The sequence below is a fragment of the Oryx dammah genome, unplaced genomic scaffold (assembly GCF_014754425.2).
Source record: "Oryx dammah isolate SB20612 unplaced genomic scaffold, SCBI_Odam_1.1 HiC_scaffold_26, whole genome shotgun sequence".
In the NCBI taxonomy this organism is placed as follows: domain Eukaryota; kingdom Metazoa; phylum Chordata; class Mammalia; order Artiodactyla; family Bovidae; genus Oryx; species Oryx dammah.
Genome location: NW_024070210.1, coordinates 26,480,459 through 26,503,966, shown reverse-complemented (window position 1 = coordinate 26,503,966; position 23,508 = coordinate 26,480,459). Strand labels below are relative to the sequence as shown.

Here is a 23,508-nt window from a genome sequence, read left to right as displayed (position 1 = left end):
CTAAAACTAACAACAGTGTAAATCAGTTATGCCTCAGTAAAAAAATCAACAAATAACAAATGCTGGAGAGAGTGTGGGAAAAAAGGAACCTCGTACACTGTTGGTGAGGATGTAAATTGGTGTAACCACTGTGGAAAATAGTATGAAGGCTCCTTAGGGAGGCTAAAAATACAGTTGTCAGCTACCCTACTCCTGGGCATATATCCAGACAAACTATAATTCATAAAGATAAATGCACCCTTGTGTTCACAGGAGCGCTATTCACAGTAGCCAAAACATCAAAACAACCTAAATGTCCATCAACAGATGCATGGATAAAGGAGATGTGGGGCATATATGCGATATCACTCGGCTGTAAAAAAGAACAAAATAACACCAGCTGCAGCAACATGAATACCACTTAGAGATTATCATGCTAAGTCAAGTCAGAAAGAGAAAGACAATATCGTATCACTTAAATGTGGAATTTAAAATGCGACACGAATGAACCTACTTATGAAACAGAATCACAGACAGGTAACAGACTGGTGGTGGCCAAAGGTGGGGTTGGGGGAAGGATGGAGTGAAAGGTTGGGGTTAGCAGAGATAAGCTTTTATATAGAGAATGGGTAAACAACAAGGTCCTACTGTACAGCACAGAGAACTATATTCAATATTCCATGATAAACCATAATGGAAAAGAATATTTTTTAAAAAGTTACTGATCCAGTTGCTTGGTTACCTGGTCCTACCCTGCATCTCTTGACACTCAGGAGCTACATGGACTTGAAGCAATCCCAATACTGCTCTTCTCTGCAAAGCACAAAGCTCAGGGCACCAGGGCAGCTTGTCAGTAGATGAAGCCCAGACTTCAACGCTGGTGGCCCTGCTGTGGCCCAGACGCTCCAGGACGTGTGCAGTTCACCAGCAGCTTTGCGTAAAGGGACCAGCTGAAGGGACTCTGTCTTCATTTTACCACGCAACCTCCAAGTCTCTTCGAACTCTAAAATAATTCATCTCTTTTCAAAGATTACAATAACCCTACAGGGAAATTTAAGTGAAAATATTACCACCACTTTTTCTTTAAGTTTAGAAGGTCACGCCCTAAACTGATGCATTGCATACCAGGATTTTTATATTCGTGAGCTGCATTTTACTTGATCACACAGTGCCTTCGTTCATAAATCACAAGTGTGAAATTAGCTGACTAAAGATTAAATTGCTGCTGTTTAAAAAGTCTTCAAGGTTAAGTCAGAGATTCTTAACTCAATATGCAAGCATTTTGTTTATGTGCCTTTTCCCCGGAAGGTCTGATTTTCATCAAATTCTTAAAGAGCTCTGCAAACTTAGAATAGAATTCAGAATAGATTGGGAACACTGAGAACTTAGCCTAATTATCGAAAGTTCTTATATTCCCAACAAATACATTTCTAAAACCAAAACTATGAAAAAAAAACCACTTTATTTAGCTTATGTCACATTAAACTTCTTTCTGCAACAGTTCCATAGACATTAAAGGCACACAACAAAGAAAAAAATCATACCTGGAGGAATGGAAAGCAGATACCAAAATCTGCTTTCACACAACAGCAAACATTCATTTGCCAAAAGGCCCATAATTAAAAGCCTGCTTAATGGTACAAAGCATTCATCTGGAAAAAAAAAAAATCGTAAATTATAGCGGGCTTGGAGGTACACAGGATCATCAGATGACACAGTTACAGGACCTACAGTCATAGCACTTAGACACCCAGCACAGAGAGAGGGGGCTAGCATCATCAGACCTCGGTCCTTCCCTTAAAGGAAGCCCACCATCCCATCACACTGATTGGCCCCACAAGTAAATAAGCATTCAAAAAAAAGAAAAAGGATCCTCGATTCCAATTCAACGAAAAGGGTTATAAGGATAACACTGCAGAGAATGCACATCTTCCAGCTGCCACGGGAGCTAAAGTTCCAGCAACTTGGAGAGCTATACGAATAAATGCACGCGTTCAAGTGCTGCAGTAGACCAGACTCAGTGAGGAAGCATTGGTGCCTGAAAGGTGTGAATTCTACACAGGTAAGTTTCCAGGGAATCTACCTCACAGCAATACATCTAGGGAATGGGAGCAGACAGGAGGAAGTGACAACAGTGCTGCCCACGAGCTTAGAAGCCCAGGATGGGAGCAGGGATGAGAGAATTCATCTTTTTTTCCCACCTGTTTCCAGAGCTGTTATTCTATAAAGCTTTGTACAGACCCCATTTTACATGGAGAAGGTAGATGGTACAGTAGAAGGAACCACAACATAACCGTCTCTGCTCCATGCACCAAGGCCCCGCTCACGCAGCAGACTCCTGTGGAAGCAAGTCTATAGCAGGAGCGGCACTCGCCAGGCAGGCTGAAGACCTGAATTCGGGTCCAAGTTCTGCCATAAGTAGTTGTATGATCTTGGGCAGGTCTGTGTACCCCTCTGGGCTTTACACATGTATAAAAGATGGGACTAAGCTCCTTGTCTACAGGGGTGTTCTGGAAATGAGGCCACAAGCAGGCCCCACTTTGAAACCAGAGTAGCCACACATGTCAGACTGCATTTGACAAATGGATTCTGCAGTCTAAAAATATTTTTCCCTTAGTTTTTTAAAGTTGCAATGATTACTTTCGGCACTGGAACTTCAACTGCCTATGTTCAGCTCTGTCACTTACTCCCTATATGACTTTGAGCAAAATCTGCTTAGAACTCTAGTTTCCACAGCCAGAAAACTGGGGTAACAGCAGTTAGTATGGGGATTAAATATGAATGTATGAGGCACTGAGCGCTGCGTCTGGCACACAATCCCTGTTCCACAAATACTATTTTTAGGTATTAATGTATTTTTATCATTTCCTTCATATAACCTTTATAATGTCCTTTTAAGACTTTTTAGCAGCTTAAAGAAATGTGTCAAATCTTATATAAAAATGTTTGGTTTCAAAATAGACTAGAAACTGAAGGTTCACCTTTGAATTTGAAAAAAAAATATATGCAAGTTTCTTAGCAGATTAAAATAACCAAACTGTTTTCACATGCTAGAACATTCTAGAATTGCTTCAACTTAGCTTATATATATATATTATATAGTTCTGCCAAGAATTGGGAACTAATAAATTTTTTTTATGAAACTAACAATAATTGCCCTTCCAGTTGAGTTAGCAAAGGAAGGAACCCAGATAAAGACTGTCTCACTGAAGAGCTTTTGTTGAATTTGCATTATTTTTTAATACAGTTAAGACCCTCCAGAAATGTTTTTAAGCTGACAACTTAATTTTCTGTTCCTACCACAATTTTTGAAGAAAAATCCGTTCAAAATTATTTTAGGGTTGACTCCTTTGTAGTTAGTCCTGGTGGACACTGAGCATGTGAGAGGCCCGAGGCCAGACAGAGAGGATGCGGTAAGGGCAGAGGGAGAGAGAGTCAGAACGACGACAACTCTCGGTGCATTCTCCCAGGGGGGCCATGAGGGTGCTCTTCAGGGGCTGCCAGCTCTCCTGGGAACCTGCGTGAACACTGTCATGAACACTGTGTTTTCTGTATTAAGAACATTCCATGTTAATTATTTTATTAAAATGTGTCTATATGATTCCTATATTAGACACACGTTTTTGGAATTTAGCTCAAATCTCACTTATCTCCCACAAGTAAGTTTCTCACATTAAATGATCAAAGTGGAGGAAAGGAATCTCACCATACGAATCTAAGGCAAAGCTGAGCATCCCTTTTCCGTAAGACATAAGATGTAGTTGGGTGGGTAATTTTTTTTTCCCCAATACTCAGTTAATTCTTATTTACAGTTGTCACAGGTCCTATTCTCCCTAGTTAATTCCTTTTAAAAACTGAACTTGGAAACACTGAAATCTGTGCTTAGCTATGGGAGAATTTTAAGTTGCCCATGGACCATTTGGGTGGTTGGTGTCAGTTGCCCAGTCATGTCTGACTCTTTGTGACCCCATGGACTATAACCCGCCAGGCTCCTCTGTCCATGGGATTTCCCAGGCAGGAATAGTGGAGTGGGTTGCCATTTCCTCCTCCAGGGAATCTTCCCTATCCAGGGATTGAACTCAGGTCTCCCGCATTGCGGGCAGATTCTTTACAGTCTGAGCCACCAGGGAAACACTCTGGGTGATTAGATACCCTCCAAATAGAAGACATTTAAGAGAAAGCACTATTTAAGAGAAATGGCTCATCTTTAAAATGAACATAGAGGGTTTACTCAAAACCCATAAAAACAGCAGCCTGATTTTTCAGTTTGCAATCCTCACAGGAAGAATTTGGAGTGACTGGGAACAGATGTACATACTACATCTGAAAAGGGGAAAGGGCCCTAGGGTATTCAAAACAAAACAAAGAACACCTTTAAAAGACATACCATATTATCTCAACTGCCTGCTTGGCCTAGATGCCAGTCTGAGAGACAGCCTTGCACCAGGGCAGCCTTTGGGTTGGACTGACTCACCTGTATCCCCAGCATACCAGGTGAGACCACAGCCAAGAAGAAATGACCAAAAGTGTTAACATCCTCCTCACAGGCTAAATCCAAATGCAGTGAAACAAGCAACCTCAAGCAGCATACAGGAGTGTTTGTGGGAGGTGGGCAGTGGGCACTGAAGGAGTTTTCATGACAGCAACCGCCATGTGGGTGACACAGGGTTTGACACAGACAGGTGCTTGGACACCCGAGACCAATCGGATGCCTTCCTTGGCGTCAAAATCCGGCCTGAAAAACTTCACTATGCAGTCATGGGGTGGTGGCTTGAACCTCATTCTGTATTATTCGTTGTTTTTTTAATTTTTTTTTTTCAAACTGGTCGTCTTTTTATAAATACAATTAAGAGAAATTCATCAGCAAATCATTGTTCTTCAAATAACTGCCTTCTTTGCCTCCCACTTCCCACTCTCTAGCCTCCGTCACCTTGTTTGCCATAGGGGGTCCTAAGCCGACTGGAAAGAAAGAAAATTGACCTAAAAAACACTGGTTCCCTGGTTCCTATAAAATCTGAAGTATCTGCTGTACTAAAGCTGCAACACTGAGTCACTAAGAATAATTTCAAATCCCCTCAGAATATTGACAACACTGTTCTTGGTACATGATCAAGTGTTTCTGATTCAGCTCTGCTCAACATTTTTAGTAAAGCTGCATCAATATCAAAATTAACAATTATTCCAGATCACACTGGTGGAAACCAACCTTATGTTATTGGATGTAATCTTCCTAATGACTTAGATTTACTGTAGTGAGCACATCCTGTATTTACTGTCTTCAAAAAGAAAAAGTGTTTAATCTCCTATTACAAGGTAATTTTTAAAAACATCACAAAAATCACATATGATTATCTAATTGCTCTCTTCCAAAGTATAGACGTAAACTTGCTTTATGCATTCACTAAGCTCCTGAAAATTTGTATGAAAACTTAAATTTTTTAAAAATGAGTTAAAATTGTAATTTCAGAGGTGCTTTATCATTGTGTCCTATTTATGTTCCACTTGGAATAAGAACTAATATTTTACTAAGTTTTTATTTCACCCAACCCACCATATAAATGTTCTGATAAGAAAATATTTTAAAAGAGCCCTAGGGTATAAAAGCCTTTTTTCTTGCTATAAATAATTACCCTAACTCTCTCTCTTTTCTAATAGAGCTCACAATCTTGTTCAAGTGGTGTGCTCATCCTGTCTATACAGTTTGACCTTGAACCTGACACGCTAATGCTGACGTGTATGTAGCTATTCATCCTGTGGATCAGCACACCTCACACACACACAGCCTGCAGTGTTCCTGTCTCCCCTGGGTGGCTGATGTGGCAGTTGTGGCTGCCCCAGGGAAGCATGGTGGCTGTGACCCACACCCACAGGAGAAACCCCATTCCTGCAAACACTGGTCCTTTCTCCAGCACACATGCTGAACTCCTTGGGACACAAGAGTTTTAAGAAAGGCAATTCTCAGGAGCAGAGTACTTACATCTCCACATGTCTTCTCCATGGAGGTGAAAACACACACACACACACCCCAAATAATTCACAGGCTCTCTGAATGCAAACCAACAGGGGTGAACCTGCAGGAAGGTGGCAGCAAGGTCTTGGGGGAAGAATGTGGCTCCCACCTCAGCCTGACCACTGGCTTCCTAGGTCACGTTCCCTCTGGCCTTGGATAGAATCATTGCAATGTATGACCATCCATCCTCACAGGCCAGTTAGCTGATGGTCATTGTGGTTTTCAATCCTACAATCAAGTGGTCCAGAAGGCAGCACACAAAGGAATCAAAGGGCAGCTTAAGTGGCACAGAAAAGGTTAGTCCCCTTCTGTGCGTGTCGTACATTTTCTCCCCTTTCTCCCTGACAGCCCTTTCAAGTCAGTTTCCTCCACTCCAAAATCCCTAAGATATTTTCCAAAGAGTGGGAGGGAGATGGGAAGTAATGGAGTGACCACAATGAGACCCCATGAGGCCAAGCCAGACAGAAACCTTGTACTCAGACTCTGCCCCCTGATGACAAGGAGTACTGGCTTTTGCACCCTGACTCCCAGGAGATGGGGAGGTCGGGGAAGGATGGCATCGAGGAGCCACAGGAAGGAGCACGTAGCAGAAAGCCAAGGAAGCCCGCCCCCTTCTGACGGGGCTCGTGGTTCGTGCTGGAGTTCACGCTTCAGCCTCTGACCTTCTCTGCAGCCTGACCACAGCTCGGGGCTGGGCGTCACTGAGCCTGGGGTTTCTGGGAGCCCTCCTTGCTCTCACTGTCCTCCGCCAGGTTGCGCTCAGACCCTGTGACCAAAGGCTTGCTGCTGCGAAGTGTGTGGGCGTTCAGCATCTCCAGCAGCAGATCGTAGACGGGCACCACGTTTTTGCACTTCATGTTGAGCAGGTGTTCCATGCCCTTGTTACTGGAGAGACAAAAGGGGCCGAGGTTCCTTCCTGAAGCAGCCACAGGAAGCCTGACATCTCCCCAACTCTCCCCCATGGAGCTGGTCCTCACCTTCACCCCAGCACGACCCCCAGCCCTCTGCTCTATGCCTCTGGCTCCTCCAACGATCTGCAGGTGAGGATGAAGCCAATGTCCTGTTGACGATGGTGTCCCACCACCCACCCCAACAACTTGACCCCTAGTGTGATGGGGTCTCTGAACACCACAGGTACATTTTCATGGTCTTTGAAAACACTGAACCATTGCTACTGGGAGAAATAAGGGTTAGGTTCTGAGAGATCCTGGTCCCAACATTTTCATCAGCCCATTAATACATAATCTTGTTTCTTCTGAGTTATTGCTTAAAGGGCCTTATTTGACATGAATCATTGATTCATTAACATTTCATTCACAGCCTGTAGCACTAAAATTCATGCCTGAATGAAACTTATCTAACATGCATTTTCTCTGTAAGCACATCACAGGCTTCTTGCACTTAGGATCTAGACAGTACTTTAGCACTATTCTTGGGGATCCTTTTTAGACTATGAAATCTCCAACAAAGCACAAAATGCCAAAACAAGGTACTAAATAGACCATATAACACACCCTTGTTTACACTCTGAGAGCAGAAATGAGAAGGCAGAGCAAGCAGCACCTGGTATGACCTCCACTGGGAACATAAGTGTGGGTAACTCAAATTTTCTGCCAGTCTGCTCATGTCCTCAAATGACCTCAAAAGCACCATGAGTATTGATTTGGAGGTTACAAATACAGTTTAGCAAGCAGGCAAATTCACAAGTAGAGAATCTGTGATTAATGAGGATGGACTGTTTCTGCTCTGTAAATGGTCGTGTGCTGAGTAATCATTAAAGAGTAAACGGAGCAGAGCTCATTTCCACTTCCTCCCCCTTGTTAAAATCCTTGGTGTGTGTTGTCTTTTCTCACCACCCCTAGACTTTCCGCCTCCTCAAGGGAGCATTTACCTTCCTTCCCCTTCCCCTCTCCTCCAGCCCCAGCACCCCACCCTCCTCCTGGGTGATGGCCAGCACTGAGCCTCATGGCACCAGCATGAAGCCACCATCAGACACCATCTCCCTCCTTAAGCACACACAATGTCCATTTCCTGGATACACTCTACCCATGCACCTACACGGCTCACTAGTTCTCTTAGTATCCTGATATATTGCAAGATGGATAAGGTAGACTTGCCACCTTGAAGGGAAAATGATCTCCTGAAAGGAAAGGCGGGCATCATCAGTACACACACTGATGGCTCTTATAGAATGTGGTTGTCATAGCCGCTTTATGGCGTCTTGTTAAGCCCAAGCTCGCTCTCCTTGCCGCATGATAGACGGCAAGAGACAAGGTGTTGAGGGAGGGAATACAACTTTAGGCTGACCAAGAGGATGGCAGACTAATGTCTCAAAATAACCATCTTACAAGGGTCTGGATGCCAGGTTCTTTTATAGATCAAAGGTAGGGGGAGATGGGGAAGCAAAAATAAAAAGGCCACTAATCTCCTAGAATGGGAAACCTTGGGCAGGGGATGTGTTGCAAGGATATATAATATCCTTTTCTATAGCAAGAAAAGGACAACTCTTAGGGAAGCCTTTGTGATCGCCCCAGATCACCAGCCCCAGAGCTGATCTAGAGAAGCTGGGTTTAACCTCTTTAAGAAAACACCTCAGGACCCCAGCCCTGTGTAGTTCAGGAAGACGGGGCAGCTCACTTTAGGGGAGGAACTAACTTCCCTTTCAGAATCCATAAACAAGCTAAAATCCCCAGCAACTAAAAACCAGATAAGCCAGCACAATGTTGCAGGGAAAAGCCAATTCTGGCTCCATGTTGGAACTGTTCCTTTGACTTGCTTTCTGTTGCTTTTGTTATTATAATCACACATGATGACCATCCTGCCCCTCTGCTTGACTTACTAAAGTGTATTTTTTCAGGACCCTGTCCACCTGTAGGCGGCAGGAAGGAAGACACTAACACATGCCCTGCCTGAGGTTTGCATCCTAGGAGATATTTGCAAGATTAATGGTCTTTTTACTTTGTTTCCTCGTCTCCCCCCACCTCTGATCTCTAAAAGAACCTGGCATCCAGACCCTCAAAAGATGGTTATTTTGAGACATTAGACGGCATTTTCTTGGTCAGCCTAAAGTTGTATTCCCTACCTCAACACCTCATCTCTTGCCGTCTATCTTGCGGCAAGTAGAGCGAGCTTGGCCAGGGTAACAAGACACTATAAAGCTGCTATAATGACCACATCCTATACGGGCCATCAGCATGTATAGTGATGATGCCCGCCTTCCCTTTCAGGAGTTCATTTTCCCTTAAAGGTGGCAATTCTACCTTATCCATCTTGAACTTGCAAAACCCTTTTTCCAAAGCTCTTCACCCTTCTGTGAGCATCTGCACTCTCCCTCCCACCACACACCCAGTGGAGCAGGGATTGTACCTGGCATGCCTGACATGAGACAGGAGCATCAGCAGGTTAGCCAGGCGCATGGACTGCTGCTGGGAGGACATGCCGCTCTTGGCAATCACCCAGACCAGAGCGTCCGTCACGGCATTCAGCAGGTGAGTCAGCTTCCGGCCACTGTCAGCCTCCTGGGGTGCTGTAGTTGAAGGGTACATACCTAGACAAAGAATTAAAAAGCCAAGGGTCATTGCCCTGAGAAAACAGAAGTCATGTGCTCAGCCATTAGGCATGTGTGTGCTAAGCTGTTTCAGTCACGTCTGACTCTGTGTGATCATATGGACTATAGCCTGCCAGGCCTCTCTGCCCATGAGATTCTCCAGGCAAGAATACTGGAGTGGGTTGTCATGCCTTCCTCCAGGAGATCTTCCCTCTACGTTCTCCAGGAGGGAGGCCAAGGTGGTCTCAGCTGTTCTGACATCTGCGTGTCTGGTGAAACCTTAAAAGCATGGCTTCACTTCTGTATGCTGTCTATTCCCCCAAGAGCTAGCCCATCACTGAGCTAGAAGGGAAAGCTGGCTGAATGCAGGCAGACTCAGCAGCCTCTCAGAGGGCTGCCAGGCCCATAAGTGTGGCCATGCCACAGTAGGAAATGTATCCAGCTGCCTCAAACCATGGCATGGTACCTCTCAGCTGCAGCAACAATACCCATATGGAGATGGCCAGGAAAGTGAGGTTAATCCAACTCTTAGGCCCTAGGAGGGCCACTGATCTAAGGGGAGTTTACAAACTAATCACCACTGCTAGGCAGCCACCCACCCCGTACATGGCAGGGCCACTGCCACCTCACCTCTGTCCAGACTCTCAGCATTTCACTTCGGGTGACGCTTTGGTGGAGCAGGAAGACCACCGATTTGCAATAAGATAGACCTACTTTATATTCACCATCTCTTGCTCTCTGGCCCCTGACCAGTCACCTGGTTCTTCCAGCCTCAGCTCCTCGCTGAGCAAAGCTCACAAGCACTTGAGTCCTGAGCTCCCCACAACTACCTCAGGAGGTAGGTCACCTCCCCGTTCCTTCCTGGTGGGGTGTTTAATTCCCCTTTGACTCTAGGAACTGAATTACCTGGCATCTGAAAGTTACAAAACAACTGCTCAGTTGTGTATCCTTGCCCCTACCATCCCCCTCCCCTACCAACCCTGACTTTTTGATTTTGGGCAACAGGGAAGTAATTAGCTTCTCTTCCAGGCTTTGGATTTCAAAGAATAAATAGCAAATACATGAAATCAACAGGGGAGCTGCTGACTTTTGACTGCGATGAGAACAAAGGATCATCCACAGAGTTTGTTTTGGAAGCTTCTGTTCTCTACTTTCATTGGCATTTTCAGTTCAATTAAGGCACCTCAGTTCAACTCAGTTCAACCCAGTTCAGTTAAGGCAAGGGACATACTGAACCACAATCATGCCAGTGCAGTGCTTTACCACATCCCTGGGGGCATGTCCCTCCATGATGTCTCACGATGCAGATTTAAGATACTCATCTTTGGCCCAGAAGCTGCTGCTCCAAGCCACCTGCTCACCTTGTTCCCCACAGTGACTCTTCCTGACTCCTCCGCGTCCTCAAGTCTCCCACTGTCCCTCACGGCAGATGACCTGCCCTCTTACTGCCCCCACCCTCACCCAACATGCCCTTGAGTAACCAAAATGGAAAATGTAGATCACGAAGCACCCTTCAATGACTTCTCAGCTCTTGGGGTAGAGTCCAAACCACTTAATGCCATTATCAGGGTACCAGGCCTCTCTGCTCTTTTCATCTTCAGTTCCCAGCATGCCTCAACTTGAACCGTAGCTGATGCACTGACCACGCTGAACGTTCAGCTTAGACCCGCCCTTCCTTCCCTCCCCTCCTCCATTCCACCTCCTCCGTTCCACACCCCCTCCTCCAGCTTATCTGCATCCATTCCTCCTCTAGATTCCATACATTCCGTGTACCACAACTACTGGTTATGAACGTCCCTGTAGAAGCTGACGCTCCCAAGACGCCACGTGCTCTCCCAGCAGAGGGCACCACATTGTGCCACAGGCTAGAAGTCCTCATACACATGCTCTGGCCCTCAGCAAGACTGGACATAAGTGCTGTGGGGGCACAGCCCCTGTCCATTTGTAGGCCATTCTATCCCCACCATGGACTGCAAAGACTGGCATGGAAGAATTACATGAATTTACATAGATTCAAACTTCTAGTCAATCACACCTTTATAGTTGAAATGATAAATATGCATATTAATGCATATTTTTGGTACATACATAGAAAATTATTAACTAAAGGAAAATATAGCAAAAACTATTTTAAGCTTAACTGCCTTAAAATTGACCCTGGCTGCATTAACAATTGCTTTCTTGTAACTACTCTTTTTAGCTTATTCTGCTCCATGTATTTCTACTGACATAAATAAATCTTATCTCTGGATTCTAAAAGGAGTCAAAATTGTGTACTTGTACATATGTTGGTCTAAAGTGACAAAAAGTGAAAATGCAAAAATACTTGGCTACTATACAAATGTTCATAGCAATATTACTCATAATAGCCTAAAAGTGGAAATACCCCCAAATGTCCATCAACTGACAAATGGATAAACAAAATATACATCCATATAATGGAATATTTTTTGTTGTTTAGTCACTAAGTTGTGTCTGACTCTTTTGTGACTCCCACGGACTGCAGCCCACCAGGCTTCTCTGTCCATGGGATTTCCCAGGCAAGAATACTGGAGTGGGTTGCCATTCCCTTCGCCAGAGGATCTTCTCCACCCAGAGATTGAATCCTGGTCTCCTGCATTGCAGGCATATTCTTTACCCTCAGAGCCACCAGGGGCACAAGCTTATAGATATGCTAAAAACCACTGAATGTATGCTTGAGATGATGCTACACTTTAAACTCAGGACACCCTGGTGTCCAGCGATTAAAAGTCCATCGGCCAATATAGTGGGTGGACATGGGTTTGAGCTCTGGTCCGGGAAGATTCCACATCCTACATGGCAACTAGCCTTCCCTGGTGGCTCAGATGGTAAAGAATCTACCTGCCAAAGCAGGAGACCCCAGTTTGATCCCTGGGTTGGGACGATCCCCTGGAGAAGGGAATGGTTACCCACTCTAGTATTCTTGTCTGGAGAATTCCACAGACAGAGGAGCCCGATGGGCTACAGTTCATGGAGTCACAAAGAGTCAGATACAACTGAGCCACTTTCACCTCACAGGACAACTAAGCCTGCGTGCCACAGCTACTGAGCCCATGCACCCTAGCACCCATGCCCTGCAACGAGAAGCCACTGCAATGCAAAGCCCAACTGCCACAACTAGAGAAAGCTGTGGCAACAACAAAGACCCAAAGGAGACCAAAAATTTTAAACACACAAAAAAGAAAGCTCCTCAGTACCTCCCTATGTCTGACCAAGGCTCCCGTCAAATAACCTGTGTTGGCTACTGGGTCATGTTCTTCATAAATGAGCAAGCAGTCACTGCCAAGGGTGAGCCCTGGATTTTCTACAGGCTGTGGAGCCAGTACAGCTCGACACAGGGCTCAGGGTCCATCACTGATGAGGGGTTTGGGGATAGGAGTCCCTGCGGTTTTGTAAAGGCATGTGCTATATCAATTTTATACACGGGAAAGATTTTACATACAGAAAGATTAACCTATGTAAAATCATCCTGGGAAGGAACTAAAGGCTGCAGAATAGCGACCTTGCTGCCTGACTCTCTCTTCAGTCAGCAATGCTGTGCCTGCACTTTGGACATTCATGTATGCTCTGACTCATCAAAATGTATGTACACAGTAATTGCTAAGTGGCAGGCCCTGGGAGGGGCAAGGGACAAGACCCAAAGCCCCCACCCCCAGGACACTCACTGCCCAGACACAGAAGAAATGGCAAGAATTAATCCCCTCCAGCCCCTAAGAGTAAAAACATCAGATTTCATTTTAGAATCAAATTACTTTTCCTAAAACTAAAGAAATACAGAAAAAAAGTCAAGATCTTGGCACAACACCACACACATACCAAGGAAAATAAAATAAAGTCAAGGACACAATTTCCTCTCCTCTTTATCGCCTGGGAACAGCTGTGTGCTCCTTCCACCAGCCCACCTGCTGACATTCTGAGCAGCACATGGGGAGAGCTGGGCAACCCCCCTCCCCCAACATTTGCCACATCCTTAGGGTTCAAAGGATGAAGATATAAGCTCACCTTGACCAAAAGCAAATAAATCCGAACAGATAAAGTGTTTAATAAAACTTTCAGAACACTGACCAAAGGAAAAATGTTCTGGCTTTCGGGAGGCATCTGGTCCCATCACTTCATGGCAAATAGATGGGAGAAAAGTGGAAAACAGTGACAGATTTTTTTGGGGGGGGTCCAAAATCACTGTGGACAGTGGCTGCAGCCATGAAAATAAAGACACTTGCTCCTTGGAAGCAAAGCTATGACCAACCTGCTAAGTCGCTTCAGTCATGTCCGACTCTGTGCAACCCCAGAGACAGCAGCCCACCCCTGGGATTCTCCAGGCAAGAACACTGGAGTGGGTTGCCATTTCCTTCTCCAATGCATGAAAGGAAAAGTGAAAGTGAAGTCACTCAGTCGTGTCCGACTCTTAGCGACCCCATGGACTGCAGCCCACCAGGCTCCTCTGTCTGTGGGATTTTCCAGGCAAGAGTACTGGATTGGGGTGCCATTGCCTTCTCCGATGACCAACCTAGACAGCATTTTAAAAAGCAGAGACATTACTTTGCCAACAAAGGTCCATCTAGTCAGAACTATGGTTCTTCCAGTAGTCATGTATGGATGTGAGAGTTGTACCATAAAGAAGGCTGAGTGCTGAAGAATTGAAGCTTTCAAACTATGGTGCTGGAGAAGACTCTTGAGATTCTCTTGGACAGCAAGGAGATCAAACCAGTCAATCCTAAAGGAAATCAATCCTGAATATTCACTGGAAGGACTGATGCTGAAGCTCCAATACTTTGGCCACCTGATGCTAAGAGCCCACTCATTGGAAAAGACCCTGATGCTAGGTAAGGTTTAGGGAAGGAGGAGAAGGAGGTGACAGAGGATGAGATGGTTGGATGGCATCACTGACTCAATGGACCTGAGTCTGAACAAACTTCAGGACAGGGTAAAGGACAGGGAAGTCTGATGTGCTGCAGTCAACAGGGTCACAAAGAGCTGGACACAACTTAGTGACTGAACAACAAGATACAACCGTCTCCTCTATCACCACCTCCCCACCCAGCACCATGAGCATGGACTGGTGTTGAAAGATGACAGTGATATGGCCCCAGCAGGCTGATGACCACAGTGCTCTGCGCCCATGTTCTCCATCAAGAAGAGAAGACCCATCCAACCTCAGCAGTGTCCTTCTGTGGATCCTTTCATGCCATGGCCTTCTCTATCCACCCATGTCATGAGTGAACCAGAGCTTGAGTTGATATCTCTTAAAAATTTTCTTTATGTAAAATAAGAAAATCCTGTTTATGCAAAATAGGATAAACAGGTTCTAACTATTTCTTTCATTTAATGAAAAGTTTCATCCATATGAAAACTTCGTAATAAAAAGTTACAAAAGCTTGATAAGTCCTAAAATTATTTAGATAAATAGATCTTATTCCTAATTTTAAATATTTCAAAAGACTTTTTATCTGCAGATTGATTCCACTGTGTTTCCTAGATTCAGTAGAGAGGACTTCTCTAGTTTTCAGGTTTCTGGATGATGAATGGCTGGTCCCAGGACTCTTAATTTGGATATTACGTTAACCACAACACTCACATAACACCTTCAAGTTTCTAAAACACCTTAACAATATTTTAACAGTTTGTGTTAAATGCAACATTGCTCTCGTCTCTGAGTTTCAGAAGCCACATCAAAGACTGAGTATATGTAACGCAGCAATTCTAGGCGCTCACACATCTTACCTCTGCATGGTGGAGGAAGATTGCTGAGAGGGAAGTCCAGGTGGTACTGTCCTCATCCCATCTCTCCCCACAGAGAGGAACATGTACTTCTCCTAAGCTTGGTAAGGATCAGACACCTCATTAACTGTAAGAGTGTATAACCTTCAGTTCAGTCGCTCAGTCATGTCCGACTCTTTGCGACCACATGAATTGCAGCACGCCAGGCCTCCCTGTCCATCACCAACTCCCGGAGTTCACTCAAACTCATGTCCATCGAGTCGGTGATGCCATCCAGCCATCTCATCCTCTGTTGTCCCCTTTTCCTCCTGCCCTCAATCCCTCCCAGCATCAGAGTCTTTGCCAATGAGTCAACTCTTCTCATGTATAACCTTATTCTAGACCAAAAGCAATGTATCTAGTTCATTACCACTAAGATTTTCTTGGGATCAAGTTGAATTTAGAGATTATTTGTGAGGAGGTCTGACCTCTTAACATACTGAATCTGCTAACCCATTAATGTCTGTCCCCACTTATTTAGAATTTCTTTAATTTCTCTCTGCAATGTTTTACAGTTTTCAGTGTGCAGTTTCACATCTTTTGTCAAATTTATCCTAAGGTTTCATAATGTTTATGCTATTATAAATGGTATTGATTTTTAATTTCAAATACCAATTGTTCATTGCTACCATATAGAGATAAAGTTATTTTTTATATATTTCCCCTATATCCTACAATGCAGGAGACCCGGGTTCAATTCCTCGATCGAGAAGATCCCCTGAAGAAGGAAATGACAACCCACTCCAGTATTCTTGCCTGGAGAATTCCATGGACACAGGAGCCTGGCGGGAACAGTCCATGGGATCACAAGAGTTGGACACGACTTAACGACTAAACCACCACCAATATCCTTCAATCCTGTTAAACTCACTTTTTTGTAAACTCTTACTAATACTTTTCACATGGGTAGAAAGATGGTAAAGAATCTGCCTGCCAATGTGGCGACGCAAGAGACCTGGGTTTGATCCCTGGGTCAGGAAGATCCCCTAGAGTAGGAAATGGCAACCCACTCGAGTATTCTGCCTGGAAAATTCCCTCAACAGAGGAGGCTTGCAGGCTACAGACCACGGATGGGGTCACACAGGGTCAGAAACAACTGTGCGACTGAGCACAGACACAATTTTCTACACAGATTATCATGTTTTCAAATACAGAGTTTTACTTCTACCTCTATAATGTTGATGGATGTACTTCTACGTCTTTTCTTGCCTGTGGCACTGAAACTTCCAGTAAAACACTGAACAGAATTCATGACAGTGGATATTCTTGCCTTGTTCCTGATAACAAGTATAGCATTAGCTGTAGGTTTTTCATTAATGCCCTTGATTGGGTTAAGGAAATTTCTTCCCATTTACTAGTTTGTTGAGAGTTTTTAGCAAGAATGGGCATCAGTTCAGTTCAGTTCAGTTGCTCAGTCGTGTCCAACTCTTTGCGACCCCATGAATCACAGATTTTGTTAAATGCTTTCTTTGCACTTCCTGGAAAAATCATGTGATTTTTCATTAATTACTCTGTTAACATGGTAAATTATGCTGATCGATTTTCAAATGTTAAAGAACCCTTGTATTCCTTGGAAAAATCACATTTGTTATATACTATTGGATTCTATTGGAGTTCAGTGGAGAAATAACTTCAGAAAGAATGAAGGGATGGAGCCAAAGCAAAAACAATACCCAGCTGTGGATGTGACTGGTGATAGAAGCAAGATCCAATGCTTTAAAGAGCAATATTACATAGGAACCTGGAATGTCAGGTCCATGAATCAAGGCAAATTGCAAGTGGTCAAACAGGAGATGGCAAGAGTGAACGTCGACATTCTAGGAATCAGTGAACTAAAATGGACTGGAATGGGTGAATTTAACTCAGATGACCATTATACCTACTACTGTGGGCAGGAATCCCTTAAACATTTTTTAATTCACTTATCTATTGATGGACACTTAGGTTGCTTTGATATCTTGGCCATTGTAAATAAGGCTCCAGTGAACGTTTATTTTGTTTTGTCACTAAGTTGTGTCTGACTCTTTTGGGACCCCATGGACTATAGCCTGCCAGACTCCTCTGTCCATGGGATTTCCCAGGCAACAATACTGGGGTAAGTTGCCATTTCTTTCTCCAGGGGATCTTTCCAACCCAGGGATTGAATCCATGTCTCCTTCATTGGCAGGCGGATTCTTTACCACTGAGCCACTAGGTAAGCCCTCAGTGAACATTGGTGTACATAAGTACCAGAATATATGTTCTCTTCAAATACACATAGAACATTCTCCAGGATGGATCACAGGCTAGGCCAGAAAACAGTGTTAATAAATTTAAGAAAATTCAAATTACATCAAACATCTTTTGGCTATAACATTGTGAGACTAGAAATCAATAACAAGAAAAAAAACTATAAAAAACACAAACACATGGAGTCCAAACAGCTACTACTAAAAAATCAATGGGTCACTGAAGAAATCAAAGAGGAAATAAAAATATACCTGGAGACAAATGAAAATGGAAACACATGATTTGAAATCTATAGAATGCCACAAAAATAATTCTAAGAAGGAAGTTTATAGCAATATAAGCTTACCTCAGGAAACAAGAAAAATTTTGAGAGGTTCCTTTTATTGGAATATGAGCCTTGAATGCTATAAATTTCCCTCAACTGTTGAGTAAATTGCAACCCCCAAATTTGGCTGTGTTCTACTTTTATTTCAGCTAGTTCAAAATGCTAATTTTGATTATTTTTCCTGTGATCTACAGATTATTTAGATATATGTTATTTGGTTTCCAAGTGTTTGGAAGTTTTCCAAGATCTTTCTAATTTCTAATTTAGTTCCATAGTGTCAAAGAAAATACTTTGTATGAGTTAAATTCTTTTAAATATATTCAGATTTGTTTAATGGTTCCGAATATGGTCTATCCTGGTAAATATTCAATGAACACTTACAAAAAATGTGTCTTCTGCTGTTTGGGAGTTGAGTGCTTTTAAAATGTCAATTAGGTAAAGTTGGCTGGCAGTGTTATTCAAGTCTTCTCTATACTTGCTGATTTTCTACTTGTTCTATTGATTATTAAGGGGTATTAATATCCAACTATAATAAAGGATTTGTTCATTTCTCCCTGTTATTTTTTTTTAAATTTTGATGAGTTTTCTTTTTATTTGTTTCTTTTGGCTGCACTGGGTCTTGTGGAGTGTGGGCGCTTCTCCAGTTGTGAGGCGCAGGCTCAGTGGTTGCAGCACACGGGCTCTTTAGTTGGGCTTAGTTGCCCCATGGCAGGTAGGATTTTAGTTCCCAGACCATGGATCAAACCTGTGTCCCCTGTAATGGAAGGCAGATTCTTAACTACTGGACCACCAGGGAAGTCCCATCCCTGCAGTTTTATCAGACTTTACTTCATAATGTTTGAGGTTCTCTTATTTGGTGCATAAATGCTTAGGGTATTTACATCTTTTTGACAAACTGACTCATTTATCATTAGAAAATAACTTCTTTATTCCTAGGAATTTTGCTCTAAAATTTACTTTTTTCTAACATTAATATAGCCACTCCAGCTTTCTCTTGATAATTAGTCTTAGAATGTAATATCTTTCCCCATCCTTTACCATTAACTTCTATCTTTAAATGAGCTTCTAGTTAGTAGTAAACAGTTGTGCTGTTTATCCAGTCTGAAAATGTTTTTTTAATTGAGGTTTAATATAATTATTGTTAGGATTAATTAAGAATTTACCATCTTGTTTATTGTTTTCTATTTGTCCTATCTATGCTTTATACTGCCTTTTTTGCTTCTTTTTGGCTAATTTTTATGGTCCCATTTTATCACTATTGTTGGTGTTAGCTCTAATTCTCGTGTTATTTTCATGGTTGCATTTGGGTTTGTGATATACATTTTAACTTACTACAGTTTACCTTCAAGTACTACTATAGTACTTCATGTGCAAAATAAAAACCTTACACCACACTACAGTTCCATCTGTTCTATCCTTTTGTGGTCTTGTCATCTCTTTTACTTCTATATAAACCCACAATATATGGGGTGGTTTTTGTTTTTTTTTTTGCTATAAACATTAGATTATCTTTTAAATTAAAGTAAAGAGTCTTAAATAATAAGATAAATTCATTATATTTATATTTACCAACATTGTTATCATCTGCAGGACCTCTTTACTCCTTTGCATGGATCCATATTTATATCTGGTATCATTTTCCTCCTGCTTGAAAGACTTCCACTAATATAATGCTAGTGATGAATACTTTGAGTTTTTGTATGTCTGAAAATATTTTAATTTTAGTTTTTATTTTGCCTTCATTTTTTTAGATTTTTCTTTTTATGTGGGCCATTTTTTTAAAGTTTTTATTACATTTGTTACGATATTTCTTTCATTTCTATGTTTTGGTTTTTTGGCTGTGAGGCATATGGGATCTTAGCTGCCTGACCTGGGATTAAACCCATACTCCCTGCACTGGAAGACAAAGTCTTAACCACTGGGCTGACAGGGAAGTCCCCTGCCTTCGTGTTTTGAAAAGCATTCTCATTGTGTAAGGAATTCTACTTTAGTGCTTGCTTTGGCAGCATGTATACTAAAAGGAATTCTACTTTAACAATTTTTTTCTAAAAGTACTTTGAAAATACTGCTCCCTTGCCCCATTCACTTGCATCAGAACAGAAATTTGCTGTCATCTTCTTTGTTCCTCTGTATGTAATATCTTTATTCTCTAGTTGCTTTTAAGATTCTTCTCTTTATCACTGATTTTAAGCAACTTGAAAATGATGTGCCTTAGTGTGGTTTTCTTCATGTTTCCTGTTCTTTGGATGCATCAAGCTTCTTGGATTTGTGTGTTTATTGTTGTTCAGTCACTAAGTCATGTCCAACTCTTTGTACCCCCATGGACTGCAGCACACCAGGCTTCCCTGTCCTTCACTGTCTCCCTGATTTGCTCAGATTCATGTCCATTGAGTCAGTGATGCTATCTAACCATCTCATCATCTGCCACCCTCTTTTCCTTTTGCCTTCAATCTTTCCCAGCATCAGGGTCTTTTCCAATGAGTTGGCTCTTTGCATCAGGTGGCCAAAGTACTGGAGCTTCAGCTTCAGCATCGGTCTTTCCAATGAATATTCAGAAAATCAATCCAACTGATTTTCCTTTAGGAAAAGGAAATCCTAGTGTGTTTATAATTTTCCTTAAATTTCAAAAAATTTCAACCATTGTTTCAAGTATTTTTTTACCCCTCTGCTTTCAGGGACTCCAAATTCATGTATATTAATAACTGTAGTTGTCCCATAGCTTCCTAATAATCTGTTCATTTTTCAAAACTTTTCTTCTTTCCATTCTTTTTTGATAGTTTCTATTGCTATCGCTTAACATCCACTATTTTTTTTCTTCTGCGATGCCTAATCAGATGTAAAAGTGAAAGTTGTTCAGTCGTGTCTGACTCTTTGTGACCCCATGAATTATACAGTCCATGGAATTCTCCAGGCCAGAATACTGGAGTGGGTAGCCTTTCCCTTCTCCAGGGGATCTTCCTAGGATGTAAATCCATCTAAACATACTTTCACATCTAGAAATTCAGTTTGTGTCAATGTATGGCAAAACCAATACAGAATTGTAAAGTAAAATAAAAAATAAATAAATTTTAAAAAATAAATAAAAGCCAAAAAAAAAAAAAAGAAATTCAGTTTGAGTGTGTTTCATATTTTCTATCTCTTCCAACCTGTTCATGCTTTCCTCTTTCTGGTGATTCTTGCTCCCTCCTTGGTTAGTATTGCAATAAGCACAAAATTGATATTCAGCTGAAGACCTAAAGGGGACCCTCTGCAGACTTTGAAAGCCTCTCTGGCCAGCTTTTTCCTCTCTAGTACTCCTCAGAAATGAAGAATATAGTTATCCTAATTGTTTTAATGTCCTTGTTGACAATTTTATCATCTGCATCATCTGGCATCTTTTCCAGTTATTGTCATTTCCCTCCTTTTAGGTCACATCTTCTGCTTCTTTGCATGCCTGCCAACATTTGATTGATTTACCCTGTTAGGTGTTGTATATTCTTCTATTCCTTTAAATTGTCTGGCGCTTTATTCTTGGGTGCAGTTAAGTTACTTGGCAATAGTTTGATCCTTCAGACCTGCTTTTCAGTTTCATTTGGTAGGACCAGAGCAGCCTTAATTCTAGGGCTCGTGTTACCTCACTCCTGAAACAACACCTTTCTGAGTACTACAGCCAACATCCAGTAGAGCTCAAGGTTTTTCCCTGTGGCTGGTGAGAACATGAACTATTCCTGGCCCTGTGTGAACTTCCAGGGGTTGTTCTGCCTCCTTCTTTCTGATGATTCTTTCCCTGTCCTTAGTTATTATCATAGTAAGCATGAAATTGATGTTCAGCTGAAGACCTGGAAGGAACCCTCTGCAGATCTCGAAAGCCTCTCTGGCCAGCTCTTTCCTCGCCAGTACTGTCCCCTGCAAATCCTAGCTGCCTTAGCCTCCCCAAAATCACAACTCTGTCCCCTCAGTTCAGGAAGACCCCTGGTGTCCACTTGGGTCACTTCTCCCTGTGTTACAACCTGGAAACTGGCTCTAGGCAGTAAACTGATCGATCAAAGGACTCATTTTGTATCTCCTCTCTTGGGAATCACTGTCCTTTGTGGCCTATGTCTGTTTTATATATTCTGTAGGGTTTCTTAAATTTAAGGTGCCTAAGTGGATTCTGTCCCTGTATTTGTTTTCAAGTTAATGTTATAAATAATCAAAAGGAAAAATAGCCTGTAACTTGAAATGCTTAAAATCTAGCAAAGACCTCTCCTAACAGTGGAAATTTTCCAATAGAATGAGAACCCCATTTTCTGAATAGTAATGCTGAACAGAATAAATTCACTTTTGGGACTTTCTTGATGATCCAGAGGTTAGACTGTGCTTCCCCTGCCGGGGACACAGGTTTGATCACTGGTCAGGGAATGAAGATCCCACATGCCATGTGGCACAGCTTAAAAAAAAAAAAAGAATATATTCACTTTGAAAGCTGTTTTGACCACCAGGCCAAAAAAATTTTTAAAAGAAGATTTCTTAAATTTGGGTTTACTGTAAACAAATTCTACCCATTTACCACCATGAGTGATAATTACATCACATGCCTGCCTCACCCTCTGTAATTCCCTCCACATGGCAGCTCTGTGAGATGCTGTAGGAGGAACGCCGCAGCCTCAATCTTTCCCATTTGCACAGATGATGCTTCTAGCTTCCTAAAAACACAATATGATGTCTCAGAGGCTAAAATGTCTGTAAGGAGTCTCGCTGAACAGAAGCCTTTACACATCAAAGTGTTCTAACAAGAAACAACTGCTTTCCAAGGAGCACTCTGCTACACAGAAGAGAGTCCTAAGTTATTTCTGCAAGTGACAGAAGTCCCATAATTTGGCATTTGATAATCTTCTTGTGCCAAGGTACAAATGAACTTTCCAAGGAAATCTTCCCTTTAACAGAGACAAACAACAGCAAACATTTGAGATAATATAAGTAGGTAGATTCAAAGACAAGATCTGAAAAAGCTGATTTCCTTCCAGAATCAGTTTCAAAGGTCCCACTTGGTCATTACCTACATGCACATCAACTTAATCACTGATGTAAGCCACGTCCTCAAATTATTCTATAGAAGGTGAATGGTAACAGTCAATGTCAAGAAAGTGATAAAAGCCCCAAAACATTTAGCAGTTTTCTTGACTTCCCCTACAATTTTCACTTGTCCACCAATTTACTATTTCTACTCACAAATGTTTGTTTTCTAGATATGGCATAGAGTGCATTGGGTGCAGGCGAAATGTCTTGTCTTTTAAGTAAGGCCAGATTGAGACCCAACAAGGAAGTACCCAAAGTTGTCTTCAGGGTTTCTGAGCTTCACATGACCTTCAAATTTCTTCTTCATTCCCCCTCTCCCCTCCTTTAAGACCTAACTTCCTCCCCTCACCCTGTCCCTGTACCATGATCCAATTATTTCCCAGACAATACTTCCTGTTCAATACCAGAGTTACACAAAGTATGACCTGTTACTGGTACACAAAGAGAGAAGTAAAAATTGAGGGTAAGCATTTGGAAACTCTTACAGCAACTGATAGAGTAAGTTTAAATCAACTGAATATAACAATAAAATACTAGGGCTTAGTACTTTTCAAAATTTTTTTTTTTTTTTATGAAAGTAACTATCCATAGAGATTCCCTGGT

At 42.3% G+C, this 23,508-nt stretch overlaps 1 protein-coding gene across 1 annotated transcript in view; it reads right to left on the bottom strand.

The window, feature by feature from the left end:
* Positions 1-1,422: 1,422 nt before the first annotated feature.
* The window catches only part of ESR2 (estrogen receptor 2), a 50,124-nt gene continuing 28,038 nt past the window's right edge, over positions 1,423-23,508 (bottom strand). Inside the window, exons 7-8 of the mRNA XM_040226278.1 lie at positions 9,356-9,536; positions 1,423-6,874 (exon numbers count right to left, since the gene is read on the bottom strand). Of these exons, the coding sequence (XP_040082212.1) occupies positions 6,688-6,874; positions 9,356-9,536 (368 nt within the window). The 3' untranslated portion in view covers positions 1,423-6,687. The remainder of the gene's footprint in view (positions 6,875-9,355; positions 9,537-23,508) is intronic.